Here is a 21,686-nt window from a genome sequence, read left to right on the forward strand (position 1 = left end):
CTCGTCCCTCCTGTCCCACTACCAACCAAGCAAGAGTTTCTCCAGGAACACCAGTGCAAATGACTTGGTAGGAAACATTTCTTCATACAGAATGGCAGATATGCTCGTTACAAGTATTCAACCTTTTCCTGATGAAACTTGAGAAATTAATACAACAGTTCATTGACATTTGCGATAATAAGTGAGTTCAATACATTTCAGTGATATGATTATTTTTTTCTCCCAACAGCTTCCAAACCACTGTAAAATATATTTTCCTTAACTAAACATATTGTATTTTCAGCTGTTTGAAGCTGGTGTACAAAACCCCAAAAGTAAAAGAAGCAAAAACAAAACTTAACAGGAAGCACGTTGCAGCTTTAACCGAGGCAGTGTTGTTCAGTACTATTTGGTGACCGATTCGGCCATAACTAGCTAGTACCTCCACAAGCTAAGTTTAGCTAGCTAGTTGTGTTAGCAAGCTAGCTAACTAGCTTCAGTGCCTCTCATTAGGTGCAAAACTGTAGAAATGTTTTGACAATAATGTCAGAGAGTGAAGGAAAGACTTTGGCTTGATGACTCGTATTCGTCTTGGAGTAACTATATATGTATGTTGTAGCTAACTAGCTAACATGTCTGTGAGATGTCGCATATGCTACACTATGCCACTACAGTAGGAATACAGAGAACACCACTTGTGGCAAAGGTTTTCCTAAGAATGCTGAGCTGAAGGGAAAAAATCACTATGTGGATGTGACATTTCTGCTGAGATGGAGTGAGAACATTCTATAACTGTCTGTGCCATGCTGAGAGAGAGAGACAGAGACAGCCCTCCCTCGGCCTTAACATCAGCACCACAGGTAACTTCCACAAAGTTGTGAACGATCTGAGAGACGATGCCTTCTATGACATCAAAAGGAACATAAAATTCGACATACCAATTATGTCGAATCAGTTATAGAAACCATTACCCTTCATGGTTGTGAGGTATGGTGTCCGCTCACCAACCAAGAATTGGAAAAAACAAAATGGGAAAAACACCAAATTGAGACTGCATGCAGAATTCTGCAAAAATATTCTCAGTGTAAAACACCAAATAATGCAGGCAGAGCAGAATTAGGCCGATACCGGCTAATTATCAAAATCCAGAATAGAGCAGTTACATTCTACAAGCACCTAAAAGGAAGCGATTCCAAAACCTTCCATAACAAAGCCATCACCTACAGAGAGATGAACCTGGAGAAGAGTCCCCTAAGCAAGCTTGTCCTGGGGCTCTGTTCACAAACAGACCCCACAGAGCCCCAGGACAGCAACACAATAAAACCCAACCAAATCATGAGAAAACGTTAAAGATAATTACTTGACACATTGGAAAGAATTAACAAAAAAACAGTAAACTAGAAAGATATTTGGCCCTAAACATAAGGGTACACCGTGGCAGAATACCTGACCACTGTGACTGACCCAAACTTAAGGAAAGCTTTGACCATGTACATACTCAGTGAGGATAGCCTTGCTATTGAGAAAGGCCGCCGTAGGCAGACCTGGCTCAAGATAAGACAGGCCATGTGTACACTGCCCACAAAATGAGGTGGAAACAGCTGCACTTCCTAACCTCCTGCCAAATGTATGACCATATTAGAGACACATATTTTCCTCAGATTACACAGACCCACAAATAATTTGAAAAGAATCCTAATTTTTATCAACTCCCATTATCTATTAGTTGAAATCACAGCAGCAAGATTTGAGACCTGCTGCCACAAGAAAAGGGCAACCAGTGAACAAACACCATTGTATATACAAACCATATGTAGTGGTTGTATGTTCCCTTTTTTACTTTAACTATTTGCACATTGTTACAACGCTGTATATAGACATAATATGACATTTGAAATGTCTTTATTATTTTGGAACTTTTGTGAGTGTAATGTCTACTGTTCATTTATTGTTTATTTCACTTTTGTTTATCTATTTCACTTGCTTTGGCAATGTAAACGTATGTTTCCCATGCCAATAAAGCCCCTTGAATTGAATTGAGAGAGAGCATCTAAGGATGGGAGAGCCATCACTTCTGACAGATCTCCTTGCTGAGGGTGGCATTAAACATCATGCAGCCATTGCTTTTCCTTTACTTTTTCCTTAACCTTTTTAAATATTGGAAGTTAGTAATTCCACTAAAACTGTTTGGCTAGCTAGCTGACGAACAATCTCTGCAGATATATCTTCAAATTCATTGTTGTAAACTATTGTATCATATTTGATGGGTTATTGACCGGTCTGTCCTCAGGCTCGATCTGCTGTCGTCTCTACAACTGGACGGTCACCCTCGCATCGCACTGGAACAGGATGTCCATGCACCGGATGGCTTGAGGGATGCACTCCTGTTGGACTGGAAAACAAAGAGACATTTGGTCAGTGGTTGTTTTTTTCCAATGCATTATAACCATCTTTATCTGTACAGGAAATGCATTGTTTATCATAACACAAACACACCTTGGACAATGAGACAAGTGGTCCCTCAACACCCAATCCTTGTGCCTCATTGTTTGTTCTTGTTTTCCCAATCAACAGCTACTTCACTGATGAGTGGGTCTTGGAGGTTTACAAGTCTGCACAAGCACATTACTATAACAACGCAGATAAGGTGGGTTGAATCTCAGGATTTTGAAATATTTTCGTCGAGCATTTGCCATCTCAACATGGATCCTGTTTCTCTATATGTCTTTTGTGAGTGAGATCCATCCATCTCTGTTAACCTCCCCGGGGTTCAGAAATGGAGGAATGTTCACAGTGACTCCTGCAGGCATTAAGCTCTGGATCAAGAAACCTTTGTATGCCAAAATCATGTCTCCAGATGTGAAGATCTTCTCAAACCCTGACTTCTGGACAATGGCTTTGTCCGACACTGGTCCTGAATACAGATCGCTGCAGTATGTTATCACCGAATTAGGTGCAACTCCCAGGAGTAGCTTGAAGGAGCGCATTGAACGGTACACAGAGTAGGTTTGCATCTGCAAGTCCATCTGACCTGGAGTAGCAACTTCTATGTCAGTACAGTCAATGACCATCCTCCAGTTTTTGATGGACCTCTGAAAAGAAGCAGACAAGTACCTTTGGTTCTTCTCCTGACTTGTAACAGTCGTTATGATGCTAATGAAAAAAAGCTTGTGGATCACGTGAATAAAAGTGATGGTAACATTGCTGACTGCTTGCACTACAACAGAATAGTTGAGCCAGGTACAAGTTGGTGTAGCTGTGACCCAACTTCATAAACTCCATGAACACTTAATCCTCAAATGACAGCACCTCAACCCTCCACTTGGCAAAGTATACGACACGGTACTTGTAACGTTCCAAGTAGTCAACAACAATGTTGAACATGTGGAAGTCCTGTTCCCATCCTAAGTAATTTATTAGACAGCTGTGATGCTGAATACCTGTTGCGGGTATACAGCTGATTTTCCTGTAGAACCTTCAACAGCACCAATGTTTCCTCACGATACACCTCAGTGAAAACATTCTGCAACTGTGCAGACAGCAGCCTCCTACATTCTTCAGCGGCCAAGGGACCTGGTACTTCATCGTCTGCCATGGTGGATGTGTCTGGATCGTCCTCTTCTGCCATGGTGGATGAGATACCGTTTCTGGTAAATACAGGGCTATTTCTCTTTCCCAACAGAAAATGTCAGCACCAGACCTAAGTGTTGTCACTGGGTTTCCGGTCCACCCGTGTGAAAGACCCCCCAATTTGTTGCTAGGTTGATAACTAAAATGGTAACATCTATATTAAAGTACCATCACCCACAGACTTGACTATAGTAATGGGGAAAATAGACTGGGCTTTGGTCTATCTGCACATCTGAAATACTACTATGTGGATGGGACATTTCTGCTGGGATGGAGGAATTATCTGGAATGCTCAACTAGATGATCAGGACAGTCTAGGGTACTATTTGCTTGAAGAGGTGAAGTCTTGCGATGAGCTATACGACTGTACCTCTGATTGTAATTCTCAAGAGGAAAGTTAAAACCCTCAGCCGAGAGGTCACTGAGGAGGACCAACAGTGGTAGGGGGATCATCTGATAGGGACTGACATGCAGAGACGGAATTTAAGGATTTTGAGCACTGGCCACCCGAGCCAGTAGACCACAATTTCTACTAGACTGGGTAACATTCGGGTCCTAAATCTGTGGAATGCGATGTTAGTAAAGGCAAACTTTCACTGCTGCGTCAGGCTAGTGTCGTGGAAATTCTAATCAAGTGAGAGAGACTTTGTCATTACTTCAAACAATCAATCTTTATTTGATATTGATTAATCATTGCAATAATGGAGCTGGTCAACGACCCACCCATAGGTGATTCGTTGAGAGCCCATTGATTCTGAGTTGGGGCTTGTCTTATGTAGCCTAACCTTGTTACATTTCCTTAATCCACCACAACTGTCTCAATGTGTCGAACCACCCAATATCTACTGGATGAGGTGGCTAAATATTCTGAGTCCTCTGTGTTCTCCTGTGAGTACTAAAAACTGTTTGTTCTTAGAATAGACATGAGAGACTTTGTTCGGAACAGAGACACCTCGTTACGAACATGCAAGTTTCAGAGTACAGAGGGTGGGGGTAGAACAAGTGATGTGCAAGTGGTGAATTACGTAGAGAGGTATGTGAAGACAGCAATTTACACAACCAGAGTAACAGGATTGTCCACACCTATCATTTATATAAACCTTAAATTAATACTAATTCACATTTTTATCCACATGGTGACATGCTAACTGACGTTAACCCACCAGGGCAGAGATATTTAGCTAGCTAGTTAACGTTAGCTCACTGTTCGTGTCGTCAGAGTTTTCCATGTGGTGAAATTTTAGCTAGCCCACCAGGGCAGGGATATTTAGCTAACGTTTAGCTTGTTACGTTAGCTCATCTTTTGTGTAAGACATTTCCCCAGATCCCACATGCTAGTTAGTCTGCCAGGGCAGGGATATTTCATGTTAGCTAGATAGCGCTAATCGCTAACATTAGGCACATTCGCTAGCATTTCACCGTCTGTTGAGAAAGTCTGACAACACGGCGATGATACGTATGTAGCTAATGTAGCTAACTAGCCAACCAAGGTGGCTAACTAACTAACACCAGGTCATATTTATCTAGTTTTCTAGTTAATATTAGCTCATGGTTCATGTAGTCAGACTTTTCTACGTGGTGAAAATGCTAGCTAACTAACTATCCTTTCCCTAGTGTCGGGCTTGCATTAGCTAGCAAGTCTGACTACACGAACGGCAAGTTAACTAATCAAATCAAAACAAATGTATTCATAAAGCCCTTCTTACATCAGCTGATTTCACAAAGTGCTGTACAGAAACCCAACCTAAAACCCCAAACAGCAAGCAATGCCAGGTGTAGAAGCACTAGCTAGCTAACTAAATATCCCTGCCCTGGGCAAGTGTTAGCTAGCATCTCACCATGTGGAAAAATATGACTACATGAACCATGAGCTAACGTTAACTTCTTGATTCTACTTGAGACGCATATGTCTCAAGTAGGCACCTGGAAATGCAAATGCGCTACGCTAAATGCTAAATGTACTCGTTTAAACTCAAACCTTGATCAAAATTCACAAGCAGGGTATTGAATTAAAGCTACACTCGTTGTGAACCTAGCCAACAAGTCAGATTTTTAAAATGCTTTTCGGCAAAAGCATGAGAAGCTATTATCTGATTGCATGCACCACCTGAAAATGCATGAATGCGACGTAAACAAAGACTCTGCTTATCCGACGCAGCACAAAACGCAGAAATAAAATATAAAACATTCATTACCTTTGACGAGCTTCTTTCTTGGCACTCCTATATGCCCCATAAACATCACTATTGGGTCTTTTTTTTCGTTTAAATCGGTCCATATATACCCAAAATAGCTTTGTATGGAAGCTGTGTCATTCAGAAAAAAACATTGTTTTTAAACGCTGCGTAATTTTTTAAAATTAAAAAAGTCGACGATAAACTTTCACAAAACACTTCGAAATCCTTTTGTAATCCAACTTTAGGTATTAGTAAACGTTTATAATCTATCAAAATGATTACAGGGCGATGTATATTCAATAGCTCCTCGTTTGCAAATCAATGGCTGCCCATGTCCACATTAACAACATCCGGGTGAAGACTGGAAGAAACGGATGCCAGATAGATGGATTTTCCAACAATTAATTCAATTGAAAATGACGACAATGGCGACATCGTGTGGAATTTGTATGAATTGCATGCAGGTCGATATTAAATTCTGTCCTCTTTTAACAACTCATGGAAGTGACTTATGGAAATTATTTTTAGCTTTCAGAGAGCAGTTTTTCTTGCGTTTTTCAATGAAACACACGATCTGTTATAGTCACAGCCGTGATTTAACCAGTTTTAGAAACTTCAGAGTGTTTTCTATCCACACATACTAATCATATGCATATACTATATTCCTGGCATGAGTAGCAGGACGCTGAAAAGTTGCGTGATTTTTAACAGAATTTTCGAAAAAGGAGGGGGTAGAAGTAAGTTAACTAGCTGGCTAGCTCACAAAGGATTTGTCAATAATAAAAAGCTAACAACTGTCATTATGCTAGTCTACGCTGGTTTCCTTTTACTTGTAAGGAAGGTAATGTGCGGTGTCGTGGAAATATTGAATCAAATATTTCTCAGCTGCCGGTGCTTGTGAATTCAAATAGACTTTATTACAAAAAGTAACAAAGCCGAGCAATTCCCTGGAAGAACTGACTCGCCATTCTCATTACTTTGCTTTTATACAGGCTTACCCTTACATAACATTGTCACCCCCCTTTCATGTAAATTATTGATACCTTCTAGCCTTGGCCACCCTAATCTTGCTGCCTTTCCTATTAGGGCATAGATTCTATTGGTGGCGTTACACACAGACATGCACACACCTACTGCAGGTCTAATGGTGCCTATAACTGATTAGCTAATGTTCCTGTCCAAAGGTCTTCACAAGTTCAGGCCAATGTTGCCTTCACAAGATCAGATATGGCCCAGACCAGTCACGTCTTGTTGGTCTACCTTGCCTCATCCACACGGATTCTGCTTACGTTTTGTTTTTTACATGTCTAATATTTAAACTTATATAAATTCTTCTTTCTACTTCAAAGAGAACAGTATAGGTACTGAAAATCACCAGATGACTGGAAATTCTCTAACAGCGCAAGTAACTACAGTTGGTGGTTACCTAGCTAATTTTCATAAGCACCTAGCTAGCTAACCACGGATCTTTTACCTACCCAAAATAGCTTGTTAGCAGCTAGAAAACAGAACTTACCTTATTACACGGCTCCAGCAACGCCTCTCGCTTACAGAGGTCGGAAAATTATAAAATGCATGTGTGCTTATTAAAATAGTGGTTACAATCCGGTATTTAGCACTGAACCATACTTGCTTCTGATCGACGGAGATGCCTAAGGTTAACTAGTTAGCTACAAAGGCCAGGGTCATGTAAAAAAATTATAGTAATTAAAAAATGCTAAGATAGGTCATTTGAAAAATGAGAAACAATACAAACGAGAAATACACAATATAAATTATTTCAACGAGAAATGACAAAAACACTAGAATATCTACTAGTTATTCTACTTGCTAGGTTACTTTCTACTTGTCGATGAGAGTTTGCATGGAGAAATGTGGAATGTTTCCTACCCTGCAACACTGCCTTGAGTTATGATGTCAAAGCTTGCTGAGGATGTGTAGTTCTATGATAGCCACATTAGCGGCTAATTATCATTTCATTTCGGGGGTAAATACAGGCAAATATATTGATAAAAGTGAGAGATTTACACTGTTATCAAAACATCCCGCCAGGGTAAGCCTACATGAAAGACAGTGGTTTTTTATTTGAAGTGGTTTTAAAATCCCCTATGGGAAAAATGAATGGTGGAAAAACGATTGGAAACATTTCCGTGTTTGACTGCTAGCCTAGGTTTTATGTGTATTATGACTCATACTGTGGTACTCTACTGAAATACTGTAGAATTCCATTCATTCTTATGGAGGACTGCACTTTCTGGGAAGTGCCAATATGGCCGACTGGTGGCTTCGGAGCCTCTCACTTACCAATACATCAGCAATCCAGGGTGTATCAGGGGAGATTGTAGAAGAGAGTGCGGGGCGAAGGAGCGGAGAGGGTGTTTTCGTTTGGCTGTAACATGATACCAGTAACGGGAACACAGCTATGGGACAGTAGACATATCCTTGATTTCATGCATTTCGGCGGTAACGCTATCTGGTTCAGTGCTAGGACGACTATCAAAAAATGATGGGTGTCGCAGAACAAATGAATGAAGGCGAATGATTTTGGAAAAACTAGCAGCAGCAATTGACAGAGAAGTTGCGCAGGCTACATAGCCTAGGGCTATCAGAATAGCCTAGTAAACCGTTTTGCATGGAGATGCATTCACGTCAACAGCATCATGAAGAAGGTGACATATGGCGTTTGTGTCGTGTCTACGTTCCTACTTTGTCTAAGATAACACAGTGACACGGAGTTCACAGCAAGATTTGTAGACGCATAAAATAATTTCAAAGAATCACTTCATCGCGGACCTCAGCTTGGAGGATTGGCCTATTTTTACGGTAGGGCGGGGGTGAAAAATCCAGTAGTACGCTAGTTGAAGTTGACCCCTCAGAATACCGGGAACATTTTCAGTGGAATGTATTGCTCATTTAACTCAAAGAAAATGATGAATTCGATGGTCTTTGCTGAGGCTTTGCCATCTTCGGGTGCCTCTGCGTTCCCAGTAGGAGCGCCAGCCTCTGGTGCTAGGGTGTCTAGTGCCCTACGGAACGATTTGGGTTCCAACATTCATGCCTTGAAAACCCTTAACCTGCGATTTCGATGTTTCCTAGCTAAAGTTCATGAATTGGAGCGTAGAAACAAGTTGTTAGAAAATCAACTACAGCAAGCTTTAGAGCAATCCCGCTACAGAGCCTACTTTAGCCGAGAACAAGCCACCCAAACGGGCTATTTGGACTTTTTTCTGGCTCGGCCACGGGTACCCGGTACGATATGGAGCTTTACCCACACAAGGAGGTTTGGGGACCGAATCGAGACTATCCACAGCCCTGGGGTGTCATGGATGCAGCCGGATGGTGTTGGAATTCAAGTCGACACTGTCACCCCTGAACTGCGAGCCCTTTACAATGTGTTGGCTAAAGTCAAAAGAGATAGAGATGAGTACAGAAAAAAGTAAGTGATGTCACTTTCTTTTAGCACTTTAAATTGTTAAATTGACAATCAAGCCATTGTCCACGTGTCTGATATGTTGTTTTTACTCAGACTATTTCACAGCTTGTTGAGAAACGTGTTGAACTTGGTTACAAGTTGTTGACAAGGTGTTGCTTACGTTATTACATTTACATAGCAATAGACCTTCGGTTCAGAGGTTTGAGCTTCTTGGTGTAATGCCTTAGACTTTGGCTGATGGTCCCAGGTTCAACTTTTTTTGAATAGATTTTTTATTTAACCTTTATTTAACCAGGCAAGTCAGTTAAGAACAAATTCTGTTTTGGCTACTCCCTGATATGCTGCATTAGTGTCAGAAGTGGGGTGGCTATGTTGGTAGGCCAATGTAATCATGCCTCATTGTTAAGAGGCGAAAGGGTTTTGTAATAGTGAAGCGCAGGATGTGCTCTCAGAAATGAGACTGGTAGTTAACCTTACAACACCTAGAACTTCGTTAAGAGGTTTGAGCCCCTTGGTGTAATGGCTATGGTGTTGGTCTGACCGTTAGAACACAATCCCTAAACCCTGAATTCACTATGTGCACCAAATAATAACATTCCTATTCCCACTACTATGCAATTACACAGTTACTATGGGACATGTTAACACAATGTTTTAACTAGTGTAATTCCAATGTTATTACACAAGTCTGAATGTCAGTTAGTACCTCAAAAGGTTGAGTCTGTATCTTCTACCCATGCCATATTTTGTATATTGATTTTTAAAAATACATCAGCAAGTGTACAAAATGTTTGTCATAAAGAAAGGCTGAAAAATATTGTAATTAGGTAAGAAAGTGTGTGTGTGTGTGTGGGGCGGGGGGGTACCTCCACAGTACCCAAATATACACGGTTCTAGAGGAACTATAGTGTGCCTTATCAGTTTTCACAGTTAATCCTAAGGAAATTAAACAGCGAACATTCTCATCTCTGAGGAATTCTGTCCTCATTGTGAGAAGTACCTCCCATTATAATCAGAGGATGTGAGTCATGCTATTTTTACGCTTGAAAAGTTGAGGAATGCTTCTTTAACAGTATGAGGCAGTTTGCCTTGAGGATGTTACCCATTTGTTCTTGTCTGGACTGGGAATGAAAAGGCAGCATGCCATCAGACACTCGTCAGCCCAAAATCTCACTCACCCACCCACCCACCCAACTCTCTCTTTCTCTCTATCTCGCTCTCGTGCTCTCTATCTCAAGGGAGTGAAAAACAAGGATTCCTAACGAAATTGCAATTCCAGACTGTCATGAAAGTATGTTCTTACTGAGTGGAAGGGACTATACGTTGGATAATAAATAAAACATTTAAAAAATATATATATATATGCCAGAACTATTGAATATGATACACAATTTACCCCAACACCAAAATGTAGCCTAGCCGTAGTAGCCTTTTGTGCAACCCATAACACGAGAAACAATTCACTGATCATCTGACCATATTATGCTACTGAAAATACAGTAAATGTTCTTGACCCTACATATATACTACAGTTCAAAAGTTTGGGGTCACATAGAAATGTCCTTGTTTTTGAAAGAAAAGCTTCTTTTTTTTTTGTCCATTTTAAAATAACATCAAATTGATCAGAAATACAGTGTAGACAATGTGATGTTGTAAATGAATATTGTAGCTGGAAACGGCTGATATTTTATGGAATATCTACATGGGCATACAGAAGCCCATTCTCAGCGACCATGTAGATATTCAATTAAAAACATTTTTTAAGGCTATTCCATGCGAGAAATTGCCAAGAAACTGAAGATCTCGTACAACACTGAGTACTAATCCCTTCACAGAACAGCGCAAACTGGCACTAACCAGAATAGGAAGAGGAGTGGGAGACCCCAGAGTCACCTCTTCACCTTTGATGTTGAGGCTGATGTTTTGCCGGTACTATTTAATGAAGCTGCCAGTTGAGCACTTGTGAGGCGTCTGTTACTCAAACTAGACACTCTAATGTACTTGTCCTCTTGCTCAATTGAGCACCGGGGCCTCCCCTCCGCTTTCTATTCTGGTTAGAGCCAGTTTGCGCTGTTCTGTGAAGGGATTAGTACTCAGTGTTGTACGAGATCTTCAGTTTCTTGGCAATTTCTCGACCGATTATGATTTTTCAACGCCGATACCGATTATTAGAGGACGAAAAAAGCCAATACCGATTAATCAGACGATTTTTATATATTTTCTTATTGTTATTTATTTTTTGAATTTTACCCCGTTTTTCTCCCCAATTTTCGTGGTATCCAATTGTTGTTTTAGTAGCTACTATCTAAAACAAGTAGCTACTATCGATAGTAGTAGCTACTATCTAAAACAAGTAGCTACTATCGCTACAACTCCCGTACGGTCTCGGGAGAGACGAAGGTTGAAAGTCATGCGTCCTCCGATACAGAACCCAACCAAGCCACACTGCTTCTTAACACAGCGCACATCCAACCCGGAAGCCAGCCGCACCAATGTGTCAGAGGAAACACTGTGCACCTGGCAACCTTGGTTAGCGCGCACTGCGCCCGGCCCGCCACAGGAGTCGCTGGTGCGCGATGAGACAAGGACATCCCTACCGGCCAACCCCTCCCTAACCCGGGCGACGCTAGGCCAATTGTGCGTCGCCCCACGGACCTCCCGGTCGCGGCCGGTTACGACAGAGCCTGGGCGCGAACCCAGAGTCTCTGATGGCACAGCTGGCGCTGCAGTACAGCGCCCTTAACCACTGCGCCAACCGGGAGGCCGGAAACTTTTATTTTAACTTAATATAAAAAATCAATACAATCAATTTAGTCTCAGATAAATAATGAAACATGTTCAATTTGGTTTAAATAATGCAAAAACACAGTGTTGGAGAAGAAAGTAAAAGTGCAATATGTGCATGTAAAAAACCTAACGTTTAAGTTCCTTGCTCAGAACATGAGAACATATGAAAGCTGGTGGTTCTTTTTAACATGAGTCTTCAATATTCCCAGTTAAGAAGTTTTAGGTTGTAGTTATTATAGGAATTATAGGACTATTTTTCTCTATACCATTTGTATTTCATATACCTTTGACTATTGGATGTTCTTATAGGCACTATAGTATTGCCAGCCTAATCTCGGGAGTTGATAGGCTTGAAGTCATAAACAGCTCTGTGCCTCAAGCATTGCGAAGAGCTGCTGGCAAATGCAGGAAAGTGCTGTTTGAATGAATGCTTACGAGCCTGCTTCCTACCACCGCCCAGTCAGACTGCTCTATCAAATATCAAATCATAGACTTAATTATAATATAATAAACACACAGAAATATGAGCCTTAGGTCATTAATATGGTCAAAATTTCGAAAACAAAACATTTATTCTTTCAGTGAAATACGGAACCATTCCGTATTTTATCGAACAGGGGCAACCCTAAGTCTAAATATTGCTGTTACATTGCACAACCTTCAATGCTATGTAATAATCATGTAAAATTCTGGCATATTAATTACTGTCTTTGTTAGGAAGAAATGGTCTTCACACAGTTCGCAACGAGCCAGGCGGCCCAAACTGCTGCATATACCCTGATGCGAATGCGCTTTTGTTAAATCATCACCCGTTTGGGGAAGTAGGCTGTGATTCAAAGATAAATTAACAGGTACCGCATTGATTATATGCAACGCCGGACAAGCTAATTAAACTAGTAATATCATCAACCATGTGTAGTTAACTAGTGATTCTTTTAAGATTGATTGTTTTTTATAAGATAAGTTTAATGCTAGCTAGCAACTTACCTTGGCTCCTTGCTGCACTTGCGTAATAGGTGGTCACCCGGCCACGCAGTCTCCTCATGGATTGCAATGTAATCGGCCATAATCGGCGTCTCTCACTCTCATACAGGTTTAGTCGCAGGTCATTTCACTCCACACTGACCCATGCTTCCTCTGATAGGTCTGGAATAATATAGTAGGTCGGAGGAGTAGAAGTATCCCATTGCCTCTCTGCTGGGCTCAAGTGCCCCTTGCCCTGTCATTCTCCAGTGGAATGCATTCTCAGGGTTATTTATCCCTGGGTAGGAATTCCAGTGCCAATGTCCTTCACATGTTTTTATTCATAATAGAGGCTATTTATTAAAGCATTAAGGACACACACATAAACACACTGAGGTGTATTAATCAGATATTATGAACGAGGGGTCTCTTGTTTTCCCTCTCTGTGCCCCTGATGTTTCAAACCTAATTGACCAATGGGTGTTCATGGTGCCCGTCAATAGGAATAACCAGGATACAGGTCCTATTTATAAACTTGGATTGTGGAATACTAGCTGTTATGCAATGCATGGGCATTCATCAATGTAGTTTCTGACGTAACTGTATGGGCTAACAAACCATTGGCATATGACGTGCCAAACTGAACATGGTGGTGTGGCTCAGTTGGTAGAGCATGGGGTTTGCAATGCCAGATTCGCGGTTTCAATTCCCATTGGACTCAACAATACAAACATGTATGCACACACTACTGTAAGGTGCTCTGGATAAAAATATATGCTAAATGGCCTATATTTGGGCTTCGTTTGTGTTTGAAGGTTTGGAGCCATATATACTTCAGAGTTGTGGTGTGTTCCACTCATTAACTTTGTGAAGCTTTAACAGGGGCCCATTGTTTCAACAAACAGAGAAGCCTGTGTTTTAAAAATAAAGAGTGCTGAGAGAATGAGCTGACTTGGATGACAAAGTGTTATTGTGAGTGCTACCAATTAGGTTTATTTGACAAAGAGGGCATTGGAGTAGAAATGTTGACCCGTGAACAGTGAATTTCAGGTTCAAAGTGCATACACAGTTGTGTTTGATGTTGATGTTGTACCCTTAAAATGTTTTTTTTTGTTTTGTTTGAATCCTGTTGATATTCATTAGGATTAAAATTGGCTCAATGCTTTCAAGCAACTGAATTGTAATGTTCAGGTAGTACAGCCCTGTTTCACTCTGTTTTTAAAGGTCTCCCTAATGAACACGATAGTGGTGCGAGGGTTAGCTGTTTGTTCACCTGCACCCGCCTGCAATTGCTAATAACTAATCCATAACCACCCAACTATATGGATAAAGTGAAAACCTGAGGCCTGCACCCCACCCTAACCCGCTAATATACAAAATACACTGTAGAGTACAGTCAGAGACGGCAGAACCATTTTTGGACAGGGGGTGCAGGATTTTTTTGTTGCCTAATTTAGAAAGGTTTCTGTTTATAATTTCTGACATTTTGGTAAGGCATTTGTTAGTCAACGTGTCTGTAATTAGACACAGTTGAAGTCGGAAATTTAAATACACTTAGGTTGGAGTCATTAAAACTCGTTTTTCAACCACTCCACCAATTTCTTGTTAACAAACTATAGTTTTGGCAAGTCGGTTAGGACATCTACTTTGTGCATGACACAAGTTATTTCTACAACAATTGTTTACAGACAGATTATTTCACTTATAATTCACTGTATCACAATTCCAGCAGGTCAGAAGTTTACATGTGACTGTGCCTTTAAACAGCGTGGAAAATTCCAGAAAATGATGTCATGGCTTTAGAAGCTTCTGATGGGCTAATTGACACCATTTGAGTCAATTGGAGGTGTACCTGTGGATGTATTTCAAGGCCGACCTTCAAACTCAGTGCCTCTTTGCTTGACATCATGGGAAAATCAAAAGAAATTAGCCAAGACCCCAGAAAAATCATTGTAGACCTCCACAAGTCTGGTTCACCCTTGGGAGCAATTTCCAAAGGCCTGAAGGTACCACGTGCATCTGTACAAACAATAGTACGCAAGTTTAAACACCATGGGACCACGCAGCCGTCATACCTGTAACGAACTTCGTCCGCCTCTTCTGAGGAGGAGAAGCGAGAAGGATCGGAGGACCAAAACGCAGCGTGGTAAGTGTCCATAATGTTTATTTTAAAACATAAACTGAACACTACGAAATACAAAACAATAAACGTGAAATGAACGAAACAGTCCCGTGTGGCGACTGACACGGAAGACAAATACCCACAACCCAAAACTGAAAACCAGGCTACCTAAGTATGATTCTCAATCAGGGACAACAATTGACAGCTGCCTCTGATTGAGAACCATACTAGGCCGAACTCAAAAACCAACATAGAAAAACAAACATAGACTGCCCACCGAACTCACGCCCTGACCATACTAAAACAAAGATAAAATAACAGAACTATGGTCAGAACGTGACAATACCGCTCAGGAAGGAGACGTGTTCTGTCTCGTAGAGATGAACGTAGTTTGGTGCGAAAAGTGCAAATCAACAGAACAACAGCAAAGGACCTTGTGAAGATGCTGGAGGAAACAGGTACAAAAGTATCTATATCCACAGTAAAAAGAGTCCTATATCATCATAACCTGAAAGGCCGCTCAGCAAGGAAGAAGACATTGCTCTTAAACCGCCATAAAAAAGCCAGACTACGGTTTGCAACTGCACATGGTGACAAAGATCATACTTTTTGGAGAAATGTCCTCTGGTCTGATGAAACAAAAACAGAACTGTTTGGCCATAATGACCATCGTTATGTTTGGTGGAAAAGGGGGAAGGCTTGCAAGCCGAAGAACACCATCCCAACCGTGAAGCACGGGGGTGGCAGCATCAGGTTGTGTGGGTGCTTTGCTGTAGGAGGGACTGGTGCACTTCACAAAATAGATGGCATCATGTGGATGGAAAATTCTGTGGATATATTGAAGCAACATCTCAAGACATCAGTCAGGAAGTTAAAGCTTGGTCGCAAATGGGTCTTCCAAATGGACAATGACCCCAAGCATACTTCCAAAGTGGTGAGTCAAAATGGCTTAAGGACAACAATATCAAGGTATTGGAGTGGCCATCACAAAGCCGTGACCTCAATCCTATAGAAAATTTGTGGGCAGAACTGAATTAGCGTGTGCGAGCAAGGAGGCCTACAAACCTGACTCAGTTGCACCAGCTCTGTCAGGAGGAATGGGCCAAAATTCACCCAACTTATTGTGGGAAGCTTGTGGAAGGCTACCCAAAACATTTTACCCAAGTTAAACAATTTAATGGCAATGCTACCAAATTCTAATTGAGTGTAAATTGACCCACTGGGAATGTAATGAAAGAAGTAAAAGCTGAAATAAATCATTCTCTCTACTATTATTCTGACATTTCACATTCTTAAAATAAAGTGGTGATCCTAATTGACGTGGGAATTTTTTTACTTGGATTAAATGTCAAGAATTGTGAAAAAAAAATGTATTTGGCTAAGGTGTATGTAAACTTCTGACTTCAACTGTACATGCAGCTTCTCTTCTGTCATTATATGTTGCCCTAGATGACTAAATAAACCCTTGCTCACCAGAATGTCATAAATCGATAGAATGAATGCTTAAATCTACAGTAGTTGACATCTCTAGTTTTTTTCTGTAATCTCTGTTTCTTTCGAGAAGCATAGACATTTTAGGAACCAGGGATGAAATGTAACAGTACAAAAGCGGGAAAGATTTTCTATGCAAAATTCCCAAATTACATCAGTTTGACCACTTGTAAGGAAATAGAAAGCTATGAAAACGACCCACGACCCCAGATTTCAGTTCAGTTTGGATGCATGTTTTATGTGGTTAAAATACTATCACCTTTTATTATGCTGATAAAGAAAGCACCTCTACAGATGGTATCTAATTGCACATTGGCATTCTCTCAAGATGCTGAAATAAATAAATCATACTTCTCCAATCCTGTTCCTGAGTCAACATTTTGCCTACATTTGGTGTATCATTTTACCTCAAGAAATTCTTAATTATTAAGGAGTACATATTAAGGCTATGCGAGAGGTTATAGACCTGCAGTCAGTGTCTAGATTTAAGTTTCCATTTAACCCATCCAAACAGTAGGTTACAGTCCCGTTGACGTGCCATGGGCTTATTTGAAGTCCCCGTCTTGTGACTGTCAAATTTGTAAAGCGCCTCACGATCATCACACATAACATAACACTGCCATCATCTTCCTTTACCACTTCACCAAATCTTTCGCAAACATTACTTTTCTGGCCCTCCCTTCTCTTTATTTTAAACTCTCCATTTCGCAGCTTTACTCTTATTGAATTAAACACCAACATGGACTTTTTTTTGCCTCCGTGGGTTGACGTTAACTTTTTATCTGCCTGTTCCCAAAGCATTTTGCGATTGGCGTGTAGACTATTTAGTCTGGTCCTAAAGTTTAGACTTACGCACTAATGCCAGATAGCCTAAAATAATGGGGGGGAAACTCTATGTGGCCTATAGATATAAATTGCACCAGAATTAGACATTTATCTATTTGTTTTAAGGTATTTTTATTTTTATTCAACCAGCCCTTCATCCACCGCTGATATAATCAAATATGACCTTGTGGACATCGACACCACTCTGTTCTGACCATGCCTGGCGTATGCCAGTGTGTTGCTGATGGGCTGCACAAAGAAGCAGCAAGCCACACTGGATAGGGTACAGAAAAGAGCAAGCAAGATAATAACAAAAAAACTGTAGTACGTAATAGTTTTCAAGCCCTACCACATGCAACGAGTGTCAGAGCTTAATCCTGTATTGACTCTTTGCTTGTTTGATGGTTTGTCTGAGGGCATAGCGGGATTTCTTAAAAGCGTCCGGATTACTGTCCCTCTCCTTGAAAGCGGCAGCTTTAGCCTTTAGCTCAATGCGCATGTTTCCTTTAATCCATGGCTTCTGGTTGGGATATGTACGTACGGTCACCGTGTGGGGACGATGTCGTCAATGCACTTATTGATGAAGCAGAGGACTGAGGTGGTATACTCCTCAATGCCATTGGATGAATCCCGGAGCATATTCCAGTCTGTGCTAGCAAAACAGTCCTGTAGCGTAGCATCCGCGTCATCTGACCACTTCCGTATTGAGCAAGTCACTGGTACTTCCTGCTTTAGTTTTTGATTGTAAGCAGGAATCAGGAGGATATAATTATGGTCAGATTTGCCAAATGGAGGGCGAGGGAGAGCTTTGTATGCGTCTCTGTGTGTGGAGTAAAGGTGGTCTAGAGTTTTTTTCCCTCTGGTTGCACATGTGACATGCTGGTAGAAATGAGGTTAAAGGGATTTAAGTTTGCCTGCATTAAAAACCCCGGCCACTAGGAGCGCCGCTTCTGGATGAGCCTTATAGAGTTGGTTGAGTGCGGTCTTACTGGTAGCATCAGTTTGTGGTGGTAAATAGACGGCAACAAATAATATAGATGAGAACTTTCTTGGTAGATAGTGTGGTCTACAGCTTATCATAAGCTACTCTACCTCAGGTGAGCAATACCTGAGCAATACCTGAGGTACCAGCTGTTATTGACAAATAGACACACACCCCCACCCCTCGTCTTACCAGATGTAGCTTCTCTGTCCTGCCGGTGCATGAAAAATCCCGCCAGATCTATATTATCCGTGTCGTCGTTCAGCCACAACTCGGGGAAACATAAGATATTACAGTGCAAACTACCTGATGACTGCCTCCTCTAAACACATCCCATATTCTTCCAAAAAGGCGTAGCCTATATTTTATTTGTTGAAATTGTCAGAGTGGCTTGAAATATTACAGATGGTTCTTAAGAGTGACCAATATTCTAACCCTCAGCACATGCCCCATCCTCATCCAGTGGATGGTGATATTAGGGATGGATGTGTTATTTTGTTAATGTTAGTGGAGTCTAGCCAGCACTGCGTCCTGGCTCCCGGCACAAGGACTTGCCTCCTAATGGGATTGGTGTCTGTCTGTGTAACCACCATGCTCCCCTCCCCACCCCAGGCCATCCTGCAGAGTGAGATGGAGGCTGCACTTCTTAATTCAACCCCCATCCTATTTTGGAGTCTTTGTGAGTCATCAAATATAGATGTGTTAGGAATTTACCATCTGTGGAATGTTTGATATCACGTTCCATGTACTTTGAAAATGAATGTTTCCGATTGTCATATATACTGTATAATCAGCTACGCTTATGCAGGCGCTTTAAACTTTTTGAACTACAGTTTTGACCTAGCTAGTTTACTGAGTGGGTGGCAGTAGTTAAACAATATGATGGCACACATTCAAAAAAGGTCCCCTACACCAAAGGCAACTTTGCAGATCGAAAAGAAGACGATATGCTTAATTTTGTGTTTTCAGTAACATTTTTCTTTGAAGATTATTCACTACATGATCAACAACATTGAACATCTCATTCCAAAATGATGGACATTAATATGGAGTTGGTTTGCTTTGCTGCTATAACAGCCTTCACTCTTCTGGGAAGTTTTTCCACTAGATGTTGGAACATTGCTGTGCGGATTTGCTTCCATTCAGCCACAAGAGCATTAGTAAGGTCGAGCAATTAGGCCTGGTTCACAGTCGGAGTTCCAATTCATCCCAAAGGTGTTTGATTAGGCTGAGGTCAGGGCTCTGTGCAAGTCAAGTTATTCCACACAGATCTCGACAAACCATTTCTGTATAGATCTCGCTTTATGCACGGGAGCATTGTCATACTGAAACAGGAAAGGGACTTCCCCAAACTGTTGCCACAAAGTTGGAAGCACAGAAGCGTCTAGAATGCTATTATATGCTGTAGCGTTAACATTTCCCTTCACGGGAACTAAGGGGCCTAGCCCGAACCATGAAACACGGCCCCAGACCATTATTCCTCCTCCACCAAACTTTACAGTTGGCACTATGCGTTCGGGTAGGTAGTGTTCTCCTGGCATCCGCCAAACCCAGATTCTTCCGTCGGACTGCCAGAGGGTGAAGCGTGCTTTACCACTCCTGCCGACGCTTGGCATTGCACATGGTGATTTTAGGCTTCTGTGCGGCTGCTCAGCCATGGAAACCCATTTCATAATGCTCCCAACGAACAGTTATTGTGCTGACGTTGCTTCCAGAGGCAGTTTGGAACTCGGTAGGGAGTGTTCAGCACTCGGTGGTCCCATTCTGTGAGCTTGTGTGGCCTACCACTTCGCGGCTGAGCCGTTGTTGCTCGTAGATGTTTCCGCTTCACAATAACAGCACTTACAGTTGACCAGGGCAGCTCTAGCAGGGCAGAAATTTGACAAACTGACTTGTTGGAAAGGTGGACAAGTTGAAAGTCACTGAGCTCTTCTGTAAAGCCATTCTATACCCATGGTTTTGTCTATGGAGATTGCATGGCTGTGTGCTCGATTTTATACACCTGTCAGCAACGGGTGTGGCTGAAATAGGCGAATCCAATAAGTTAAAGGGGGGGTCCACGTAATTTTGTATAAATAGTGTATATAAAACGGTACCATTGAAGTCAAATGACCTTTGTTAAACAAACTAGCATGGTGGACGTGTAGCTCAGGCAGTAGAGCATGGAGCTTGTGACGCCAGGGTGGGTTTGATTCCTGCTAGGGCCACCCAGACATAAAATGTATGCACGCATGACTGTAAGCTTTGGATAAAAGTGTGTGCTAATTGGCATATATATACGTAGTATAAGCAAGCAGATCCATGTTGACACGTTAAAAACAGCCTTGGTGTTTTTGGATGAGCTACAGAATATCTTACACATTTTGCCTCAAGGTTTTTTCATTTTGTTCACAAGCATGGGGACCCACAGGGGAGAATCTCAGTCACAGTTTGACTGTATATTTACAGAGTCAACAGCCATCTCTCCACTGATCTGCTCTCCAGAAGAACAAGGAGTTCTTCAACTGATAAAAGTCTGTGTACTAAAGGAGACAAGCCTACTGATCTAGAATTATGGCTTGGCCATAGAGTAGCCTAACGGTGTAAATGGCAGAAAAAGAGAGAGAGAGACCATCTGAAATGCATGTTAGGCCAAAACAACGCACTCGTGTAACTGAATCAACGGGCGATTCTTGGCTATCCCTGAGTCGTTGGCATATGTGGCAGTGGCAGCCTATGTTCGTCATATCTCAGCTATCTTTACATGCATCGCTTACCTACCACACACAGGCACACGAATCAATGTATTCTCTTAAAATACCCCGTCTCCTGATGCTTCAAAGTGATAGGCGGCCACTGAGTGCATAGTGTTGACAGTGAGATCATGCTCTTTTCCTTGTCCACTTTGTAGCGTTCCTCGAAAGAGAGCCACTGTTTTCTGTTTCTCGGAGACGACAAGGATAATTGTCTAGCATGTGACATCTGTGACAACCTGATGAAGGCATTACGTTGAAACACTCGACACACTTAAATGACACGCTAAAGAACGAGGACCATATTGACAATAGGCCGTTTGATGATACAGTGAAATAACGTGTTTGGGAACATTGAATGGCTGACATTGTAACTGAGCAAAATAAAGTATGGCTATCTTGTCTTTACGACCCACCCCCTTTTCACTTTTATTCTCCCAGTCGCTGTAAGTAATGTTTGCCTACGGGATGGTAAATAGTTATTGCAAAGAGAACAGTCCAATGGTATTTGCTTAGTAACCTTCCGGTGTGACCTATCTCTCTCTCTAAGTCTACATAAGCTGCT

General features: G+C 41.5%; 1 protein-coding gene across 4 annotated transcripts in view; it reads left to right on the plus strand.

Moving 5' to 3' along the window:
* The first annotated feature begins 7,873 nt into the window (after window positions 1-7,873).
* Window positions 7,874-21,686, plus strand: part of LOC139416367 (intermediate filament family orphan 2-like) — a 34,891-nt gene continuing 21,078 nt past the window's right edge. For all 4 annotated transcript variants that reach the window (XM_071164906.1, XM_071164907.1, XM_071164909.1 and 1 more), the window contains exon 1: window positions 7,874-9,222. In XM_071164906.1, the coding sequence (XP_071021007.1) occupies window positions 8,687-9,222 (536 nt within the window). In that variant the 5' untranslated portion in view covers window positions 7,874-8,686. The remainder of the gene's footprint in view (window positions 9,223-21,686) is intronic.

Source organism: Oncorhynchus clarkii, chromosome 9 (assembly GCF_045791955.1).
Source record: "Oncorhynchus clarkii lewisi isolate Uvic-CL-2024 chromosome 9, UVic_Ocla_1.0, whole genome shotgun sequence".
Lineage (NCBI taxonomy): Eukaryota > Metazoa > Chordata > Actinopteri > Salmoniformes > Salmonidae > Oncorhynchus > Oncorhynchus clarkii.